The 22072-nt window shown below is 49.4% G+C and overlaps 1 protein-coding gene across 1 annotated transcript in view; it reads left to right on the top strand.

Moving 5' to 3' along the window:
* The window catches only part of TNFRSF21 (TNF receptor superfamily member 21), a 97253-nt gene that overhangs the window by 48356 nt on the left and 26825 nt on the right, over positions 1 to 22072 (top strand). The window contains exon 4 of the mRNA XM_066596462.1: positions 4441 to 4706. Within this exon, the coding sequence (XP_066452559.1) occupies positions 4441 to 4706 (266 nt within the window). The remainder of the gene's footprint in view (positions 1 to 4440; positions 4707 to 22072) is intronic.

Raw genomic sequence — 22072 nt, 5'->3', positions numbered from 1 at the left:
CTTAATCTCTCAAGCCGTTATGTTTTAGAGCAAATCTTAGCACGCAAAACTGCGGCGAGAACTCTTCCTCTTTTCTGCCGACCTCAGCCGGTTATCCCTCGCCTCTCCTTCCCCTTGTATGTCAGCAGCTGGGTTGCTATCCTTGTAGTCAATAGTAGATGTTTTTGACTCCTATTTTGCAAGGTTCACATTTTTTAATGGGATTTGAAGAGTCATAAACAGCTTGTTTCGGAGAATGTAGCGGCTTGCCTTGTGACATGGGCAGAGATTGCTGTGCGATGAGAGGGAGGAGGTGGGAGGACACGTTGCTGAGTGGTCTCCATCATGCATGGTCATTGATGGGTCCTAGGTTATCCGCCTACAGCACTATTCATTGTAAAGCCATACACTGTAAAGCTATTGGAAAATCCAGCTAAGATTAGGTGCAGATCTGGTGTCTGTGATGGTCATATACATAATGGCCATACACATGAGATGAAGATGGGTCAAACTTGCCGATTTTGGCAGGACTGGCCAACCTTCTAATATGTGTGGTGGTTGTCCCGGGTAACGGCAAATATCAGGGTGGAGGGGTGGGGGCTCTGTATGTTGGATTTCAAGATTTCCGATGCTTCAGCCAAGGATTAAGGGGGTTGTCTGGGCACAATATATATATTTTTTTTAAACTTGATCCAAGTCTCTTAGAACAATAAAACCAGCAGTACTTGCCCATCCTCTTCCTAACTATTTGGCACTGCAACCCTGCTGTCCTCCCGGCCTTTGTTTTGGAGCAGCAGTCCAGAGCCGTTCTCCTGGTATCACCACTTGGATGCTGGGAGCCAAGATGCCAGGAGAACGACACCTGACTGCTGCAGCCAATCAGGTGTTACCTGTTCCAAAACAAAGACTAGGAGGTGGAGTGAAGACTGGTAAGTACCACTGGTTTTATCGTTTTCAACAGATTTTGATAAAGTTTCTAAAAATCGTACTGCACCCGGACAACCCCTCTAATGTGCATGGAAGGTGGTTGAATGAGCATTTGGCTGACCACTATCTAAAGCTAGCCATACACATGAGAGAACGGCCACCTGAAATGCCTGATTTGGGGTAAGCAATAGTTGAAAAGTTCAAGTGACTAATCGTTTGTAAATTATTGCGCCTCTCATGGTTTTTGACTGTAGTTTCCCAAATTTTCCAAGTTGCAGGTATTTGGCATGATCTGCTGAACCCATTCGATCATTTTCCATATTATTCAAGCCCCACTTGTATGAACGATCCCATCGATGAACGATTAATGGATTATGGATGTTGGACATCTTACATGTATGGCCAGCTTGAGGTGTGCGGGCCACAGAAGATGCTACAAAAACAAGCTGGTGGTCTGCAGATATCTTATATCTGTGCCCACCTTAATGGTGCCCAGTACAGACTAGATGAAGGCTGCTTGAGTTCTACGACGAAAGATAAGCCATTACCAGAGGTGTCTCTTTTCACCTTGTCATTGAAAACACACACATCTATCCAGAGAGGTGGGAGGGATAGCTGGCGGCTGAACAAGTGTGTGACTGACAGCTACTGCGTATGTGTGGGCAGCTTAAAGGGGTTGTCCATTTGAGAATTATTGACCTATCCACAGGATAGAACAAGGTTAATACCAACCCGGCCTGCTTCCAGATGTACAGAGCTGTCTGCTTTCTGCTCCGTACACACTGACAGTGGGCCGGTGAGCAGTTGATCGCTGGAGGACCCGAGCAGCTGACCCCTGCCAATCAACTATTGACCTAGGTCATCAGTAGTTCAGAAGTAGACAACCTCTTCAGCATTAACCCTGCCCTCTGTTACTAATTAAATGACTGCTGACCCTGTGTATGCAGCACAAGCTGAAAAGTAGTAGGAACCGTCATCCTATTTTCAGTGAGAATGAAAATGACCCTGCCCATAAGTCTTCTTACAGCAAAAAGACCATGCGGGACCCTCACCCATGAGCCAGAATTCTGGCACAGTGCAACCACCTGGGTATTAATGGTTCATTTGAACTGCTGCAACTCGCCCTACAAGATCTGTTTGCCGGGAGGCGGACCCTTAGCACTCAGCAGATCGCCATGATGACTCCTTTTTTTATAAAATGGATCATTTCCTAGGTCTTATTTTTGCTATATTGATTTTTTTTTCTTCTTAGCGGATATTATTATTAGAATTATTGTTTCAAAAATATTCTATAAAATGTTTTCAAAGAGCGAAGCCGGAGAACGAGGAGCTGGGAGGTTTGGGTCCAGTTTTACATTGCTCAGCATCTGAGTCTCCAAAGTTGAGTCTTTCCTCTTAGAAATAATTGATAGCGGTCATAAAGCACGTCCTGCTCTCATTGTACGGCTCTTAGCTGCACTCCGCTGTAATTGAAGCCATCCAATTATTCTTTGTTCATGGCAGCAGGAACGCTTGGGAGCCTCAGAACGGGTGGCAGTCACTTTCTGCGCACAGAAAAGCCTGACCCCTGAGTGAAAGTCGACTTACTCCACGCCTCGGGGTCCATTAAGAGGTTGGATTTTTAGGACGCTGCCTGTTAATCACAATTTTGTTTGCAAGAGGAACACTGTAGGTTTATCGATTGCAATGCAGAATCCTAATCAAGCCTATCGCCAGCATTGGTGGTCTGTAGGGGGCGCAGTTTTGTTTTGGCTTATTTGTAGTTTAAGTCCAGGGTTGGAAAATAAGGGTCTGATTTTTTATTTTTTTTCCCCACAGAAACAGCGCCACTCTTGTCCATAGGCTGTGTGTGGTATTGCAACTTTTCCTTATGCAACTGAATATCAGAATTGCAATACCGAACACAGCCCATGGATAAGGATGGCGCTGTTTGTGGAGGAAAATAAAAGGCAGTGTTGTTTTTTTGTATTTTTTTTCCGAATCCTCAACAACTATTAAGGCTTGTGACTTTGGTCGCGTGACACCAGTGTCAAATATTTAGTAATCCTGAATGTGACCTTGTAAATACGTTACGACACGATGTCATCGTGACACGACCGTTACACAAAAAGCATCCAAACCTCCTAGAGATTTGGTTGCAGAACGGAAATTACAAGCAACTCTTTCTGCATGGAGATCAATGTAAGACACCTGTGACCGAGACTCACCTTCAAGTGTCTAACAGGTGTTGCAAATCCTAAATCACATGAGGTTCGCTGGCAAATCGTGCCCTGAAATAGTTGCACGACTTCAATGCAACAGCAAGTCACAAACCAAGGCCAGAGGGGCACTGAGGTTTTGGTCACATGACTCCAAAAATGTGTGCTGTATCTCCTTAGGGAGAGCACCTAGAAGGTGTGAGGAGACTCGTAAAGCCATGCATGCTCCTCTGGGAAATTTATGCAAATAGAAAGTTGAAACCATACCTCTATAGCACCACCTATTGGAAGGCAGCATTCCTGCAAGTCATTGTCTAACCTTGTTAAGAAGCCTAGTAGCAACGCCTGGAAATATAAGCTAAAGCCAGAGTCTTTTCCAGAAGGAAGAGATAACCATGTACAGGCAGACTGTTTGGTTTTTTTTTGCTTCTTATCGGTGTCCAGTGGTATGCTGACTGGCTCGGTGAGAGGTCTATATCCATGGGTCAGGAAGGGTATAGTGTCTGCTTAGGGAGAGCAGCTTGGTGTGAGGAGACTTATAAGGCCATCCATGCTCCTCCGTGAAATTTAGGCAAATGGGAAGGTGGAACAATGCCTCTACAGCGCCACCTATTAGAAGGCAGCATTACTCCTGAAACAGTCTGTCTGTATATGGTTCTCTTTCTTCTGGAGAAGACTCTGGCTTTGGTTTATATTCCCAGTCATTGCTACAAGGATTTTTACAAGGTCTGACATTGACTTGCAGGAATGCTGCCTTCCAATAGATGGCGCTGTAGAGGCTTTGTTCCATCTTTCTATTTGCATAAATTTCCCAGAGAAGCATGCATGGTCTAATTAGTGTCCTCACACCTTCTAGGAGAAACTATACCCTTCTTTGCTGTGAGTTCATATACAAATAAGGATTTGTATTACCCATTAGACACTTAAAAAAAGCCACTGTTAGTCCTGGCCAAATCGCACACTACATGTCCCACAGTGTGCTGCAGCAGGGCATGCTCTGTACTGAGCACTGAATCAGCAGGGGCTGCTTAAAGATGTGAGCGTTAAACCTAGAAAGCAGACTTGGCATACTCGTGTCTATTTGTCATCTGCCCAGGACATCTGTGGGGAACAGAAACAAGAGTCTTGTAGAAATTTTCCATAAAAACTGAGGTCCTTCATTGTCTGGCTGCTCTTTGTTCCTCTGGGGTGGGGCTTTAATAAGTGGGTGTGGCATCTCCTTTAACATGACTCTGTGAGCCATAATTAAAACCTCTGGTAGTTTCATTTTGGGTGATATCTGATTATTGCGGTCCATGGTGGCCAACTAGTTGAACATCGTTTGTTCTTTCTTCAGGTATCGACATTCTGAAATTGGTTGCAGCTCAGATTGGCAGCCAGTGGCAAGATATCTATCAATTCCTTTGCAATGCCAATGAGCATGAGATGGCAGCATTTTCCAATGGCTACACAGCGGATCACGAGCGAGCGTACGCGGCCTTACAACATTGGACTATACGAGGGCCTGAAGCCAGCCTGGCCAAGCTCATCAGTGCTTTACGTCAGCACCGAAGGAATGACGTGGTGGAGAAGATCCGCGGCCTCATGGAGGACACTGTGCAGGTACTTGTCTACTCCTATAGGCATGCTTATATGGTTCATGTTCAGACCTGTCATTGCAGACTATTCTTCACCATATGGTGTCCTATTTCTCTTCTGGTTTTGGTACCAATAATGGTCCCTCACCTCCTGTCTGATTCGTCCTCAGCAGCCGCTAGTATCCCTCATTAAGTCCATAGCAATGGGATCAATGTAGCCACTGATTGCTTGTGTCATCTGAGGCGTCTTCACCATGGTGTCCTTACACAGGTGTAAGCACGTTTCAGCCACGTTTTTGCAGGAAGCAGACAGCTCCGTTCTCACTGCAGAGGCCAGGCTTGGTATTACAGGCAAAGTTACTATTCACTTCAATGCCTGCAATACCAAGCCTGGCCATTGCAGGGGGAACGGAGCCATTTGTTTTATGAACAAATCTGCTTGATGCACAGTCCATAGGCTCGGCAAACACCAGATTGGCAGGGGTCCTCAGGATAGGCTGTCAGTAGTTTACAACTGGACAACCCCTTTTAAAGCATCTATTGACTTGAATCTTTACAAAATGATAATACTTGATACAAAGTTGCATGAAGGTGCCCAAGGCATTTTTACCATGTACCAGGCATCTGATAATCTCTGACAATACCAAAAATGACTTATCGCCTGTCCACAGGATAAGTGATAACAATTTGATCAGTCTCCCCGCTGAGAATGAGGGTCCCATGTCCCCCTATTCTCATCACTGCGGGGTCACTGCACTCATCCGCAAGGAATGGAGCGGCGGTCGTGCATGCGCAGTGGGGTTCACAGACATAGCGGACTACAAGCGCTCGGCCGTCTCTGACAGTCTCATTGATGTTGGATGGAGCGGCATTGTGTATGTTTGACCGCAGTCTCCTTCTCATGGGGGGGTCTCAGCGGTGAGACCCCCCACTCATCAGACTATTATCACCCATCTTGTGTATAAGTGATAGAAGTTGTTTTTGACACAAGCCCGTTTTAAGAAATAAATGACCCCAACAGCCCCTTTTGTCGCATGGTGCTTTGCTGCGGAGCCCCGCTGTCCTCTGCGCCTCCGGCTGTAGGTATATGGGGATGCTGACTATATCCATGTATAAATAATGGGCTGTGGTCACATGATGTAACATAATGTTCTGCGCGGTGTCCTCACAGAAATAGCACCGTACGGGCCATATATAGCCGGTTCATGGAGGGGTCTGATCTTCCCTTTGTAGCACAGATCCTGAACGTCTTGCCGCCGAGCTCTTGATGTGAGATGATGACCCGCTGCTCGAGCTGAAGGGTTTGTCACATAGAACAAAAGCTGAAGGCTTCATTGTTGTCTTCTGCAGATGTGATCAAAGCTGTTCCCTCTAAGTGTAGAACTCGGGCCGCATGCTATACAGGTAGATACCGTCTGCTGGCGGCTGTCTTTTGTACTGTCTGCATTTGCGCTGCTCAAAAAAATTGGGTAAACTTAAAGGGGTTGTCCCGCGCCGAAACGGGTTTTTTTTTTTTCAACCCCCCCCCGTTCGGCGCGAGACAACCCCGATGCAGGGACGTACAGACAGCTTACCGGAGCGCTTACCTTGATCCCCGCGCTCCGGTGACTTCTATACTTACCTGTGAAGATGGCCGCCGGGAACCTCTTGCTTCGTGGACCGCAGCTCTTCTGTGCGGTCCACTGCCGATTCCAGCCTCCTGATTGGCTGGAATCGGCACGTGACGGGGCGGAGCTACACGGAGCCGCTCTCTGGCACGAGCGGCTCCATAGAAGACTACAGAAGACCCGGACTGCGCAAGCGCGGCTAATTTGGCCATCGGAGGGCGAAAATTAGTCGGGCTCCATGGGAACGAGGACGCTAACAACGGAGCAGGTAAGTAAAAAACTTTTTATAACTTCTGTATGGCTCATAATTAATGCACAATGTATATTACAAAGTGCATTATTATGGCCATACAGAAGTGTATAGACCCACTTGCTGCCTCGGGACAACCCCTTTAAATTGCATTTCGGGTCTTGCTGAAAGAAATACATGCTCAGTATTAATCTGCTCTCATCTTTGAAGAGAAGCGGCGCCAATGGCAGATCTGCCAATTCTAATGCCAATCGGGCTGCACGGTGCCGGGCTATAAGTGGAGGTCCTACTGTAGATTCCTCATGTCCCCTTCCCGTAGTGACAGTTTGGTCAGAAACATGCAGACCAGTATCCCACTGGAGGTCATTTTGGCAGAGCTCCTGTTGATTCTTCGGTCCTCTTGTTGGGTTGTACCTTCTACGGCCCTGTCCTGCTCGCCCTTGTGTAATGGCAATGTCTTGGTACCTGCTCTCAACACTGTGTGGGAGATACTTTCTTGTGCCGGCACGAGCCATCCTGGAGAAGCAGGACTACCTGTGCAACCTTATTGGGCGGCAGGTAGGCCTCATCTACCAGTAGTGAGGAGGACACCAGTAAAACTCGAGAAGAATCGGTCATGAAGAAGGGGAGAGGAATCGTCTTTGGACACCACCTGCAAAACCACTTCCTTTTTGGGGAAATCGGCCTCCTTTTAGTCACTAGAGTCCGTTTTGTGCCAACCGGTTCTATGGTTTAGCCGATAGATTCTGTTTACCTGTTCCCATATCGGAGCCTACAACGCAGATGTGAAAGGAGGCTTTGTGTGCCCAAGTACTTTATGCTAGGAGCAGCTTTACATGGCGGTCGGATCTGTCCATCTCGTAGAGAGATTTACATTGTGGCTTCACGGTAAGCCGGCAGTTCATTGAATGCAACGAGTGCCGCCGGTTGGGAGATGATTACAGTGGAGACGTGTGCATGGCAGCCGTGGATTCTCCTAATAGATTGGCGTAGCGCTGTTCATTAAACCTTGATTACTCGAAGCAGTGTTCGGCGCGAACATCATCCCGTCACGCTCCATATACCTGGTTTATCTAGCGCCATTTACCGTAAAGCTCATATAAACGTCCTTCATTGAGCAGAAAATTAATTGAAGTCTCCTAAGTTAAAGGGGTTCTCGCGGTTATAACATTGATGGCCTATCCTTTATGCAAATGGGATGAGCTGCAGTAGCGGTATAGCCAAAGCTTCTACATAAGCAATGAAAGGGGTCTTCGTAGTGATGGACCCCACTATCAGTCATTGATGGCTTATCCTGAGGATAGACCATTACTAGACTAGTCTGTGTATTCGTATTGCTTACTAGCACCAACATATTCCAGATTGTTGCCATATGGATGGAACCTCGTGAGAGCTAATTAGCGGCTTTCCCACTGCGGTTCGTAGAGAACATTGAAATTGATGCACTTATGATATTTTATGTAGTATTATCGGTATACACTGATATGCCAAAAGTCATGGGAGAGAAACTCATATCGTGTAGGACTCCTCTGGCTATGCAACATGGCATGGATTCCACAAGCAGACAGACGTCTGAAGGGATGTTGAGCCATGCCATCTGGATAGCCACACACACAGTGCGGCTCCATGGTATTTGTAGGGACAGGATCTCGGAATGGAACTCTCTTATCACATCGCATAAATGCCAAACTTATAGTGTGTTTTTTTTTTTGTTGTTTTTTGTTGTTTTTTTTTTTTGCTGTACTACTTTTTTTTTTTTGGTAGATATTTAATTTTTTTACATTTATTTTCTGCCGCCATCTTCTGAGCAGAACGTTTTAAATTTTTCCTTTAACCTTGTTGTGCGAGGGCTCGTTTTTTGCGGAATGTCCTGTATTTTGTGTTTGGTACCATTTTGGAGTATATACGACTTTTTGATGTTTTTTTTTTCTTTGCATTTTTTTCTTGGAGACGGGGTGATCAAAAAAGCGCATTTCTGGCTTTTTTTTTTTTTTTTTATTCTGACGACGTTCATCGTGCGGGTAATGCATTACTTTGATAGAATGGACTTTTATGGACGCAGCGTCCATAAAATATGTATTTTTGTTTTATGATTCAGATTTTTTTTATTAAAAATATGACAAAATGGGGGGGGGGGTAAACTTTTATAACTGTTTTTTTAATAATAATAATTTAGTAAAATGTTATCGATCATATTTTTACTTGTGATGCTTCGGTCGCTCGTGCAGTATGATGTATTGCCATAGCATTACATCATACTGCGATCAGGCAGTCTATCAAGCCAACCTACGGGGATGGCTTGATAGGCGTCCTGCTAAGACAGCCCTGGGACCTTTCAGATGTCCCCCAGCTTCCATGACACTCGCAGAGCTCCCCGCAATCACATTGCGATCAGGATTGACAGTGGCATTTAAAGGGTTAAGAGCCCCTATGAGCCGCGCAGCTTATCTGAGCTGATGCCGCCGGGTGTTGGCTGTAAGAAACAGCCGGCGCCAGCGTTTTATGAAGGGAGATCGCTATACGATTTCCCTTCATACATACCCCAGCGCTGCAGGATAAAAATGTACGCCCTATAGTGGGAAGAAAGGGGTTAAGCACTAATGAGCGGACACTGCGCTGCCCATTGTGAGCGGTGACGCCTTCTAGGACTTGACATCGTGGATCAAGGAATGTTAAATGCCTGCACAACTTCAGAAATGGCAAGTCCCATCCGTCCAGTACCCACTATCGCACCTCATTCGAACGGCGATCATTCACGCCGTCTTGCCTTGAGCACGCCGGCGAGCGTTCAACCTCACAATGTATACGGGGGCGGGTGTTTCCAAGCCGTAACCTTAGGTAAAGCGGCTTCATCATCAATTTCCATACTGCTATCCCATGACTTTTGGCATGTCCGTGGATGATGATGATGGTGGCTAATCCATAATCTCATTGGGGTAAGTGTCCTATATCTACACATCTCGGCCTCTTGAGGATCCAGATTGACTTTCCTTCCATCACCTGGCAGACCTAAAATTCCAGACTAATTTCCGTGACTCGTCCGCAGCTGCTGGGAGCCGGATCATTTTTACTGTAACGAAGGGCACGCTGCGGCCGCGGGCATCTCCTTCATGCTGCATTTCACTTATCTACCATGACAGGGCCGCTGGCTGGCTTCTTAGAGGAGACGTCGAGGGCTTGGAGAGTCTTGGTGCTGAGTAAACTGAGAACTGCTGCGTCAGACAACTGTCACACTTAATGTTGGCGTTACTGGACCGCTGCGGAGACGGTTTCAAGACCCTAGACGTCTTTTCTGAGTAAAGACCAGCAGCAAGAAGAATAGTTGTAAGGGTTAAAGGGGTATTCCGGTTTCAGCAAATACAGTTATTTTTGATTAAACAGATCGGCCACGGAAAAGTAGCCTGACGCCACACTGTCCTTGGCACTAGTAGAGTTAGTACTTTAATAGGGTTCTAGGTACAGTGGGCATTCTTTGCTGTGACACTGGTAGGGTTAATACATTGTCAGAAATGGTCGTGGGTACAGCAGGCACTGTCTCCTTTGGCACTGGTAGGGTTAATGCATTGTCAGGATGGGTCCTGGGTACAGCAGGCACTGTTTGCTGTGGCACTGGTAATGTTAGTACATTGTCAGCGTGAGTCCTGGGTACAGTAAGCACTACTTGCTCTGGCACTTCTAGGGTTAATACATAGTCAGGATGGATCCAGAGTGCAGCAGGCACTATTTGCTGTGGCACTCATAGAGTTAACACATTGTCAGGATGGTTCCTGGGTACAGCAGACACTGTTTACTCTGGCATTATTAGGGTTAATACATTGTCAGGATGGGTCCCGGTTACAGCGGGCACTGTTATTGTGGCACTGGTAGAGTTAATACATTGTCGGGATGGGTCCTGGGTACAGCGGGCACTGTCTTTTCTGGCACAGGTAGGGTTACTACATTGTCAGCATGGTTCCTGGGTACAGCGGACACTGATTGCTCTGGCACTAGTAGAGTTAATACATCGCCAGGATGGGTCCTAAGTACAGCGAGCACTGTCTGCCTACAGTGATCTGTACCCGTACCTAAAGCGTACGGCCTGCAGCGATCTGTACCCGTACTTAAACCCTACGGCCTGCAGCGATCTGTACCCGTACCTTCGCCGTACGGCCTGCAGCGATCTGTACCCGTACCTTCGCCGTACGGCCTGCAGCGATCTGTACCCGTACCTAAAGCGTACGGCCTGCAGCGATCTGTACCCGTACCTAAAGCGTACGGCCTGCAGCGATCTGTACCCGTACCTAAAGCGTACGGCCTGCAGTGACCTGTACCCGTACCTAAAGCGTACGGCCTGCCGCGATCTGTACCCGTACCTAAAGCGTACGGCCTGCCGCGATCTGTACCCGTACCTAAAGCGTACGGCCTGCCGCGATCTGTACCCGTACCTAAAGCGTACGGCCTGCCGCGATCTGTACCCGTACCTAAAGCGTACGGCCTGCAGCGATCTGTACCCGTACCTAAAGCGTACGGCCTGCAGCGATCTGTACCCGTACCTAAAGCGTACGGCCTGCAGCGATCTGTACCCGTACCTAAAGCGTACGGCCTGCAGTGATCTGTACCCGTACCTAAAGCGTACGCCCTGCCGCGATCTGTACCCGTACCTAAAGCGTACGGCCTGCAGTGATCTGTACCCGTACCTAAGCCGTACGCCCTGCCGCGATCTGTACCCGTACCTAAGCCGTACGGCCTGCAGCGATCTGTACCCGTACCTAAAGCGTACGGTCTGCAGTGATCTGTACCCGTACCTAAAGCGTACGGCCTGCAGCGATCTGTACCCGTACCTAAAGCGTACGGCCTGCAGCGATCTGTACCCGTACCTAAAGCGTACGGCCTGCAGCGATCTGTACCCGTACCTAAAGCGTACGGCCTGCAGCGATCTGTACCCGTACCTAAAGCGTACGGCCTGCAGCGATCTGTACCCGTACCTAAAGCGTACGGCCTGCAGCGATCTGTACCCGTACCTAAAGCGTACGGCCTGCAGCGATCTGTACCCGTACCTAAAGCGTACGGCCTGCAGCGATCTGTACCCGTACCTAAAGCGTACGGCCTGCAGCGATCTGTACCCGTACCTAAAGCGTACGGCCTGCAGCGATCTGTACCCGTACCTAAAGCGTACGGCCTGCAGCGATCTGTACCCGTACCTAAAGCGTACGGCCTGCAGCGATCTGTACCCGTACCTAAAGCGTACGGCCTGCAGCGATCCGTACCCGTACCTAAAGCGTACGGCCTGCAGCGATCCGTACCCGTACTTAAACCCTACGGCCTGCAGCGAGCTGTACCCGTACCTAAACCCTACGGCCTGCAGCGATCCGTACCCGTACCTAAACCCTACGGCCTGCAGCGATCCGTACCCGTACCTAAAGCGTACGGCCTGCAGCGATCCGTACCCGTACCTAAAGCGTACGGCCTGCAGCGATCCGTACCCGTACCTAAAGCGTACGGCCTGCAGCGATCCGTACCCGTACCTAAAGCGTACGGCCTGCAGCGATCCGTACCCGTACCTAAAGCGTACGGCCTGCAGCGATCCGTACCCGTACCTAAAGCGTACGGCCTGCAGCGATCCGTACCCGTACCTAAAGCGTACGGCCTGCAGCGATCCGTACCCGTACCTAAAGCGTACGGCCTGCAGCGATCCGTACCCGTACCTAAAGCGTACGGCCTGCAGCGATCCGTACCCGTACCTAAAGCGTACGGCCTGCAGCGATCCGTACCTAAAGCGTACGGCCTGCAGCGATCCGTACCCGTACCTAAAGCGTACGGCCTGCAGCGATCCGTACCCGTACCTAAAGCGTACGGCCTGCAGCGATCCGTACCCGTACCTAAAGCGTACGGCCTGCAGCGATCCGTACCCGTACCTAAAGCGTACGGCCTGCAGCGATCCGTACCCGTACCTAAAGCGTACGGCCTGCAGCGATCCGTACCCGTACCTAAAGCGTACGGCCTGCAGCGATCCGTACCCGTACCTAAAGCGTACGGCCTGCAGCGATCCGTACCCGTACCTAAAGCGTACGGCCTGCAGCGATCCGTACCCGTACCTAAAGCGTACGGCCTGCAGCGATCCGTACCCGTACCTAAAGCGTACGGCCTGCAGCGATCCGTACCCGTACCTAAAGCGTACGGCCTGCAGCGATCCGTACCCGTACCTAAAGCGTACGGCCTGCAGCGATCCGTACCTAAAGCGTACGGCCTGCAGCGATCCGTACCCGTACCTAAAGCGTACGGCCTGCAGCGATCCGTACCCGTACCTAAAGCGTACGGCCTGCAGCGACCCGTACCTAAACCCTACGGCCTGCAGCGATCCGTACCCGTACCTAAACCCTACGGCCTGTAGCGATCCGTACCCGTACTTAAACCCTACGGCCTGCAGCGAGCTGTACCCGTACCTAAACCCTACGGCCTGCAGCGATCCGTACCCGTACTTAAACCCTACGGCCTACAGCGAGCTGTACCCGTACCTAAAGCGTACGCCCTGCCGCGAGCTGTACCCGTACCTAAAGCGTACGCCCTGCCGCGAGCTGTACCCGTACCTAAAGCGTACGCCCTGCCGCGAGCTGTACCCGTACCTAAAGCGTACGGCCTGCCGCGAGCTGTACCCGTACCTAAAGCGTACGGCCTGCCGCGATCTGTACCCGTACCCAAAGCGTACGCCCTGCCGCGATCTGTACCTGTACCTGTACCCATAGTTGCGCTGGGTGGCAACTTTCACAAGTGCTGTGCTAGAGTGGCAAGGGGGTCTTGTAGGCCCCCCTGGCTTAGGGTCTGGGTTGTAACTGCGACCCCTTATAGCTACACCACTGAATGTGAACTTTTCTAACTTGGTCAGGTCTTGAGGACTTCGTTCTGTTCGCCCCTATGTGGGAAAAGGCAGTAACACCCTCTGCTCACCTCCCTGATGTGGTTTGTGTGGAATTGCTCTTGAAGATGATTCTTACACCTTGCAACATCTCAGGAAGCGGTGTTCTTGGCTCTGGGCGTAGGGTGTTTACGAAGCAAAAGATCAAGATCTCTGATCTATAAATAAGCTAGCCGATTCCACTTTATAGTCAACACACGGCAGCAGGTCTGCGAATGGAGATGTTCTTATTTAGGATCCTGAGGAACCACCTTGGCAGGAATGTCCCTGGAGGACGTCTTATGGGGGCTTAAGACTTGTCACCTATCTACACCTGTTGGTGGAAGAGTCTAGTGCAAGCTCTCATCCCGGCCGTAGGAAGCTGTAACTAGCAGAATAACTTTCCCTGCAACGGCTTCTGGAGACGATCTGTACTATTAAATGGCATATGTTATTGCGCGCTGGGCGCTATCAGGAAGCGACGGCAGACCCGGACCATGTGATTGCGACGCCGCTGCATGCACTCTGCAGCAACTTAACAACATTGTCTGCTGGTGCGGAGTTTGAGTGGTCGGGGGTCCCCCCAGCCGGCCAATCCACTGTTATAGTATACCAGGTGATATACCCGGCTTCGCCCGAGTTACTTTGGTGCAGGCCTTTACCTGTTGTTCGCACGGAAAATGTTATGAAGCCGTGATTACTTCAGAGGAACCTAAGAATAAAATATGTAAAGTAAAGGATGTGCTAAACAGAGGGGCAGCTTAGACATGTGCAGGACACTGATGAGACAGCCAATCACAAACCCTCCTTATACTGAGGGGGGCGACTGCTTAGTATTAACCCCTGCACAAAAGGGCAGATACAGGGTGTCCGGCCACGTGGTATACGTAATGCACCATGCAAGCTTACAACCTATTAATGACGCCATATTTAAATCCAGCAGACTGCCCTGCACCCCACTGGCAGCCTGGAATCCCCCAGCATTGAAAACCGCACTGCATGTTATTGATAAATACTGATAAGTGGGAAGTATAACTGATATTTTGGCCAAATTATGTGAGCCCACAACCCACTGCAAGGGTCCTCGCATATTGTGGGTCCATACCCTAACATTAGTAAAAATCACAGAAGGGGAATTTATAAAACAGACAAAAAGTCACTGAAAGTGGTCATATACTTACTGATAAACTGATGCAAGAGGGCAGGCACATAAATCATGTATAAAATATGTATATACATAAAGGAGCATTAGATTCTCTTCAGACTGCATGTACTGATGTCCCTCTGCAGAATATGCGACCCCCCCACCACCACTCGCCTCACTTTTTACCCTTAAAGATAACGCCCCTTTTTATTTAAACTTACCCCCAGATTGAAGTTGCAGACCCTTCTTAGCCTTTAAAGGGGTTGTCCCGCGCCGAAACGTTTTTTTTTTTTTTTTTTCAATAGCCCCCCCCCCCGTTCAGCGCGAGACAAACCCGATGCAGGAATCAAAAAAAAAAACCAGATAGTACTTACCCGAATCCCCGCGGTCCGGCGTCTTCATACTTACCTTGTGAAGATGGCCGCCGGGATCTTCACCCTCGGTGGACCGCAGGGCTTCTGTGTGGTCCATTGCCGATTCCAGCCTCCTGATTGGCTGGAATCGGCACACGTGACGGGGCGGAGCTACGAGGAGCCGCTCTCCGGCACGAGCGGCCCCATTCAGCAAAGGAGAAGACCGGACTGCGCAAGCGCGTCTAATCGAGCGATTAGACGCTGAAGATTAGACGGCACCATGGAGACGGGGACGCCAGCAACGGAACAGGTAAGTGAATAACTTCTGTATGGCTCATAATTAATGCACGATGTATATTACAAAGTGCATTAATATGGCCATGCAGAAGTGCTTACCCCCACTTTGTTTCGCGGGACAACCCCTTTAAGGGATGCTCCATTCCTGCAGTCTATGGCCGCTTCCTTATGTACTTTACAGCCTTTCAGTATATGCAGACAGAAGTCGGTTATATTCTCCTCGGTATCTACACAGAGAGGTCAGTTATGTTCTCCTCGGTATCTACACAGAGAGGTCAGTTATGTTCTCCTCGGTATCTTCACAGAGAGGTCAGTTATGTTCTCCTCGGTATCTACACAGAGAGGTCAGTTATGTTCTCCTCGGTATCTTCACAGAGAGGTCAGTTATGTTCTCCTCGGTATCTACACAGAGAGGTCAGTTATGTTCTCCTCGGTATCTACACAGAGAGGTCAGTTATGTTCTTCTCGGTATCTATACAGAGAGGTCAGTTATGTTCTCCTCGGTATCTATACAGAGAGGTCAGTTATGTTCTCCTCGGTATCTACACAGAGAGGTCAGTTATGTTCTTCTCGGTATCTATACAGAGAGGTCAGTTATGTTCTCCTCGGTATCTATACAGAGAGGTCAGTTATGTTCTCCTCGGTATCTATACAGAGAGGTCAGTTATGTTCTCCTCGGTATCTATACAGAGAGGTCAGTTATGTTCTCCTCGGTATATACACAGAGAGGTCACTTATATTCTCCTCGGTATATACACAGAGAGGTTTGTTATGTTCTCCTTGGTATATACACAGAGAGGTCCGTTATGTTCTCCTCGGTATATACACAAAGAGGTCAGTCATGTTCACCTCGGTGTATATACACAGAGAGGTCAGTCATGTTCTCCTCGCTATATACACAGAGAGGTGAGGTAGGTTCTCCTCGCTATATACACAGAGAGGTGAGGTAGGTTCTCCTCACTATATACACAGAGAGGTGAGGTAGGTTCTCCTCGCTATATACACAGAGAGGTGAGGTAGGTTCTCTTGAGTATACAAATCATTTTCCTAGGCTTTATGGTTTTTGAGAGAAGAACTATTTCATGTATTGCGGATTTTTGCTACCTTTTTAACACTTGGAATTGAATATTGAAGGTGCGTTCCCCCCCCCCGCCCAAGTTCCAGACATGGAGATGCCCTCGTCAGGGCAATTGCCCCACTTTATAGGTAGGGTTTTCCCGCATTAGTATGTTAGGGCGAGTTGCCCTTCTTTAGTTTTATTATTCATACTTTTTGTTCTCTGCATTAGCTAATGCTTTTAGGACAACTACTAACATCTAACAGTGGCCATTTCCATCCTTGTTCCCACTCATTGATGACTCAAAATCGCCAAAGCAGGCTTGTAGAACTGGTGACCCTCTTCTGTGGCATTCACGTGTCATAATAGGATATATGGGCCGGGTGATCGAGGAAAAAGCTCCAGGAAAAAGGTGTACTTGTGAATGGAAACAACTTGTCGCTTAAAGGGGTCAGAGGAGGATGTCTGGAATCACTCTGATGAACAGGTGCCGCATAGTCGGGGAACTTGCATCTGACTACAACGTTGGTGCTCCAACTAATGTGTCAGAACACACAACTTGTTCCTTAGCACGGATGAACAATCCATTCCGCCGCCATTGTGTCCAAGAGAAACAGAAAGACGAGACCCCAGTGGGCGAAAGAAAGCACAAATTGGGTCATCGAGCAGCAGAAAACATCACCCGGTCAGATGAATCCAGATTGCTGATGGGGAGGGTCAGAATGTGGAGCAAACAGCATGAATCAGTAAGCTGTTCCTGCCCGATGTCAGCCGGCCCGGCCGGTGGAGGTGATTTCTTGACGCGCCCTGGGTCATGTGATATCTCTGGATGGACACCACAACAAATTGCTGCAGTTCCGAAGGCCAAAGGAGGTCCAACGTAACCCTAGAAAGGGGTTTCTAATAAAGTGACCCTTCATTTTATAGGGTGTGTGACTACACAAACAGGGAGTCAAGAATTTTTTAATCATCCACACCTGGTCTCATCACTGGATGGATGGATGGATAGATAGATGTAACAATTAAAGGGCCTCTCTGGCAAAAACACATTTTCCATCCCTGCCCCCCTCACCTGATGGCCTGTCACTCTGGAGGTCTCCTTTGTGTATTGCAGTCACTTCCATGCAGTGAAGCCTCCTGACTGATGCTTCTCAGCCACCATCTTGTTGGCGAAATTTTTTTGGTTTCACTTTAACATCAATCCCATGATGCATCAGCACAGCTTTAGCTAGAGGTTTTACCACCTCTGCCTTCTGAGGGACAGATTTTTTAAAATAGCAATTACAATTATATTCACCTAAATAGGTTACAGAACAGAAGTATACAGTTGGGAGTGTGAGCTGTGATCTCCTCTATTATAACTGTGTGATCATCATCAGTAACTATTACAGGAGTGTCTGTATTTGTAGACCGTTTCTGTGGTATATTAATTATATACTGGGTGGATAACTGCATAGTGAATGAGTTAAGGAACAAATGCCCGGGGTGTCCCTTTTAATGCCTGCAGTGTTTCTGGTTGATCTCCTCCCGGATGTGTACTCTGTAAACAGGCTCTGGATTCCTCCGGCTGAGGTGTGGGTGTTGTGTGTTCTCGCCTCTCTGATGCTATCATATTGTTATATGGTAGTGCAGGTGGGTCTGCTATGGTGAGGTAGGTCCGGCGGGTACACATCCGGTACCGTATGTGGTCATACAAGGAGCGTTGCGGTATATACAGTATGCGGGGGCTGCACTTCCCCTTCCTGGTAACACAATACACCGCCATTTACCTGGGAAGCTGAGACGCGCAATAAATTTATATATCTGATCGTCTATAATTAGATCCCACTCTGTAGAAGTAAGACGTATGTAAAGTGCGGCCACCATGGCTACACAGTCATAATGATTGCGCAGTGATGTCATCAAGGCCAACAAATAGTAATAAACTAGATAAAATATTGCATTTTATACTGTGTTTTGTCATCTTGTTTGGCATGACATCATCAATAGGTAAGCGGTATCGGGAGTCGACATTACACACTTTTAGCAAACTACTCTAGTCCCCGGTTCCAGGTCGGTTTGGGGGCTTTTAGACAATCCGATTTATCGTTTGAATGAGCGAATGGCGCCATCGCTGGCTCATTCGTGGTCTATGCAAGCGGATACATCGCTGACTCGTTCAGTGAGAATCATTCAGTTTTTCACATCCACTATATAAGTGAATGTGAGGGGCGTAACGCGTGCTGGTTAAACCGAACGTTAAGCGAACGAGCCAACGATTGTTTTCATGACTGCCTAAAATGAACGATGAGCACTGCAGCCCGACACAGGGAAGACTCCTCCGACCCGGCCTGCAGCCCGACACAGGTGAGACTCCTCCGACCCGGCCTGCAGCCCGACACAGGTGAGACTCCTCCGACCCGGCCTGCAGCCCGACACAGGTGAGACTCCTCCGACCCGGCCTGCAGCCCGACACAGGTGAGACTCCTCCGACCCGGCCTGCAGCCCGACACAGGTGAGACTCCTCCGACCCGGCCTGCAGCCCGACACAGGTGAGACTCCTCCGACCCGGCCTGCAGCCCGACACAGGGGAGACTCCTCCGACCCGGCCTGCAGCCCGACACAGGGGAGACTCCTCCGACCCGGCCTGCAGCCCGACACAGGGGAGACTCCTCCGACTCGGCCTGCAGCCCGACACAGGGGAGACTCCTCCGACCCGGCCTGCAGCCCGACACAGGGAAGACTCCTCCGACCCGGCCTGCAGCCCGACACAGGGAAGACTCCTCCGACCCGGCCTGCAGCCCGACACAGGGAAGACTCCTCCGACCCGGCCTGCAGCCCGACACAGGGAAGACTCCTCCGACCCGGCCTGCAGCCCGACACAGGGAAGACTCCTCCGACCCGGCCTGCAGCCCGACACAGGGAAGACTCCTCCGACCCGGCCTGCAGCCCGACACAGGGAAGACTCCTCCGACCCGGCCTGCAGCCCGACACAGGGAAGACTCCTCCGACCCGGCCTGCAGCCCGACACAGGGAAGACTCCTCCGACCCGGCCTGCAGCCCGACACAGGGAAGACTCCTCCGACCCGGCCTGCAGCCCGACACAGGGAAGACTCTTCCGACCCGGCCTGCAGCCCGACGCCTCTTCCTTCGACCCGGCCTGCAACTCGACGCCTCTTCCTCCGACCCGGCCTGCAGCCCAACACAGGGAAGACTCCTCCAACCCGGCCTGCAGCCCCGACGCCTCTTCCTCCGACCCGGCCTGCTCCTCCAGACCTCCGTTCCCTCATTCTCAGCCCCTATTAAAGCAACAGCGTGGTCATACATCATAACACAGCACAGAACATAAACTGTTAAAACAAGCCTCTGTCCTCCTTACTTGTACTTTCATATTGTGTATTAGTGTGGCTGTGGGCTCCAGCAGTCAGACCAGTGTAGCCATCGCCCCAGCGTCCCGTAGCCGCTAACTATACCCTCATTGTACTTGGTAGGCATCAGGGTTGGCTTTTGTTCAACCAGCAGCTACCAGCTTTACTTCCATGTTGTGTATTATTGTAATTGTGGGGTATAGCTGTTTGCCAGCTTTAGGTATTTTGTTGGCATCCTGTAGCCTCCACCTATACCCGCATGTTGTGTAGTGGTGGGGCACAGCAGTCTGACAGGTTTGGCATTGCATCAGTGCCATGTATCCTCCAGCTATACCCGCATGTTGTGTAGTGCTGGGACACAGTCTGCTAGGTTTGGCTATTGTATTGGCACCTTGTAGCTTCCAGCTATGCCCACATGTTGTGTTGTTGTAGTTGTCAGACACAGCAGTCTAAGTCTACTAGCCTCCCCCTATACCTCCATGCCGTATTATCGTAGTTAGTGGGCACGGCCGTCTTCCAGGTTTAGATATTGATACAGTTCCTTGTAGCTTCCAGCTGTACGCCCATGTTGTGTGTTGTCATTGCTGGTGGGCACAGCTGGTTTAGTTATTGATCTGGTGCCCTGCAGACTCCAGTTATACCCCCATGTTGTGTGGTGGTGGGGCACAGCAGTCTGCCAGGTTTGGCTGTTGTATTGGCACCTTGTAGCTTCCAGCTATACCCCTATGCTGTATTATCAAACCTGGTGAGCACGGCCGTCTTCCAGGTTTAGATATTGATCTGGTGCCCTGCAGACTCCAGTTATACCCCCAGATTTTGTAATATTGCAGTTGTCAGGCGCAGCGATCCACAGTGTACAGCTCTGGTCACCGGTGCTCAGGAAAGATGTTCCAGTGCTTGAGGGGGTTCAAAGAAGGGCAACTAAACTAATACATGGAATGACGGGACTGGAATACCCAGAGAGGCTATCAAAATTGGGATTATTCACCCTGGAAAAAAGAGACAGCTAAGGGGCGATCAAATAACTATGTATAAATACATGAGGGGACAATACAAGGATCTCTCCCAGGATCTGTTTATACCCAGGACTTCGGTAACAAGAGGGCATCCGCTACGTCTAGAAGAAAGCAGGTTTCATCGCCAACACAGAAAGGGGTTCTTTACTGTAAGAGCAGTGAGACTGTGGAACTCTCTGCCTGAGGATGTGGTGATGGCAAAATCCATAGAGGAGTTTCAGAGGGACTTTATGTCTTTCTGGAGGGGAAGGATATTACAGGATATAGACATTAGGTGACCAGTGGGGTTGTTCCGAGTCTTACATTCAGGTAGGAACTATCAAAGGTTGATCCAGGGATTTGACTGCCATTATGAAGTTGGGAAGGAATTTGTTTTTCCTCAGGGGGGTTAATTGGGTTTTTTTTTTTGCCTTCCTCTGGATCAACAAGGGGGAGGTGGAAACAGGCTGAACTAGATGGACATTGTCTCTCTTCAGCCTAACATACTATGTTAGGATTAGCTGTTGCATTGGCACCTTGCAGCTATATACCCTCATGTTGTCTAGTATTGTTGTTGATGGGCATGGAAGTCCACCATGCAAGGCTTTCGTGCCAGCAACTGGCAGATGCCAGCTTTACTTACATGTTGTGCATTGTTGTAATTGTGGTCTAGCTATTGAGCTGGCATCCCGTAGCCTCCAGCTATACCTCCATGTTGTGTATTATTGGGGTCTGCTGGGTATTGTGCTGGTCCCCTGTAGCCCCTATGTTGTGCATTATTGGGGTCTTCCAGGTATTGTGCTGGTCCCCTGTAGCCCCTATCTTGTGCATTATTGGGGTCTGCCAGGTATTGTGCTGGTCCCCTGTAGCCCCTATCTTGTGCATTATTGGGGTCTGCCAGGTATTGTGCTGGTCCCCTGTAGCCCCTATGTTGTGCATTATTGGGGTCTGCCAGGTATTGTGCTGGTCCCCTGTAGCCCCTATGTTGTGCATTATTGGGGTCTGCTGGGTATTGTGCTGGTCCCCTGTAGCCCCTATGTTGTGCATTATTGGGGTCTGCTGGGTATTGTGCTGGTCCCCTGTAGCCCCTATGTTGTGCATTATTGGGGTCTACCAGGTATTGCGCTGGCTCCCTAAAGCCCCCATGTTGTATATTATTGGGATCTGCCAGTTATTGCGCCAGCAGCCCCCATGATGTGTATTATTGGGGTCTTTCAGGTATATCGTGTATTATTGTAGTGGTCCGGTGCGGCCACTTTGCCGGAGTTGTTGTTCTAGTCCTGTGTATTCATGGCTTGTGCCGTGTATACATTGTCTCCGCTCCGCTGGGCTCCTGACCCACAATCACCTTGAATGCCAGCCGCACGTTGTTGCCTATTGTGCAGCCAAGGTCGTGAGCCGCCGTCTCCACGAAGAGCCTGCCTTCCAACCTCTTATTTCCGGCTCCAACATAGTATTTCTAGCCCTACA

This window comes from Eleutherodactylus coqui, chromosome 1, assembly GCF_035609145.1.
Source record: "Eleutherodactylus coqui strain aEleCoq1 chromosome 1, aEleCoq1.hap1, whole genome shotgun sequence".
NCBI lineage: Eukaryota > Metazoa > Chordata > Amphibia > Anura > Eleutherodactylidae > Eleutherodactylus > Eleutherodactylus coqui.
The sequence above is the reverse complement of the archived record's forward strand: the minus strand, read 5'-3'. Positions and strand labels throughout refer to the sequence as shown.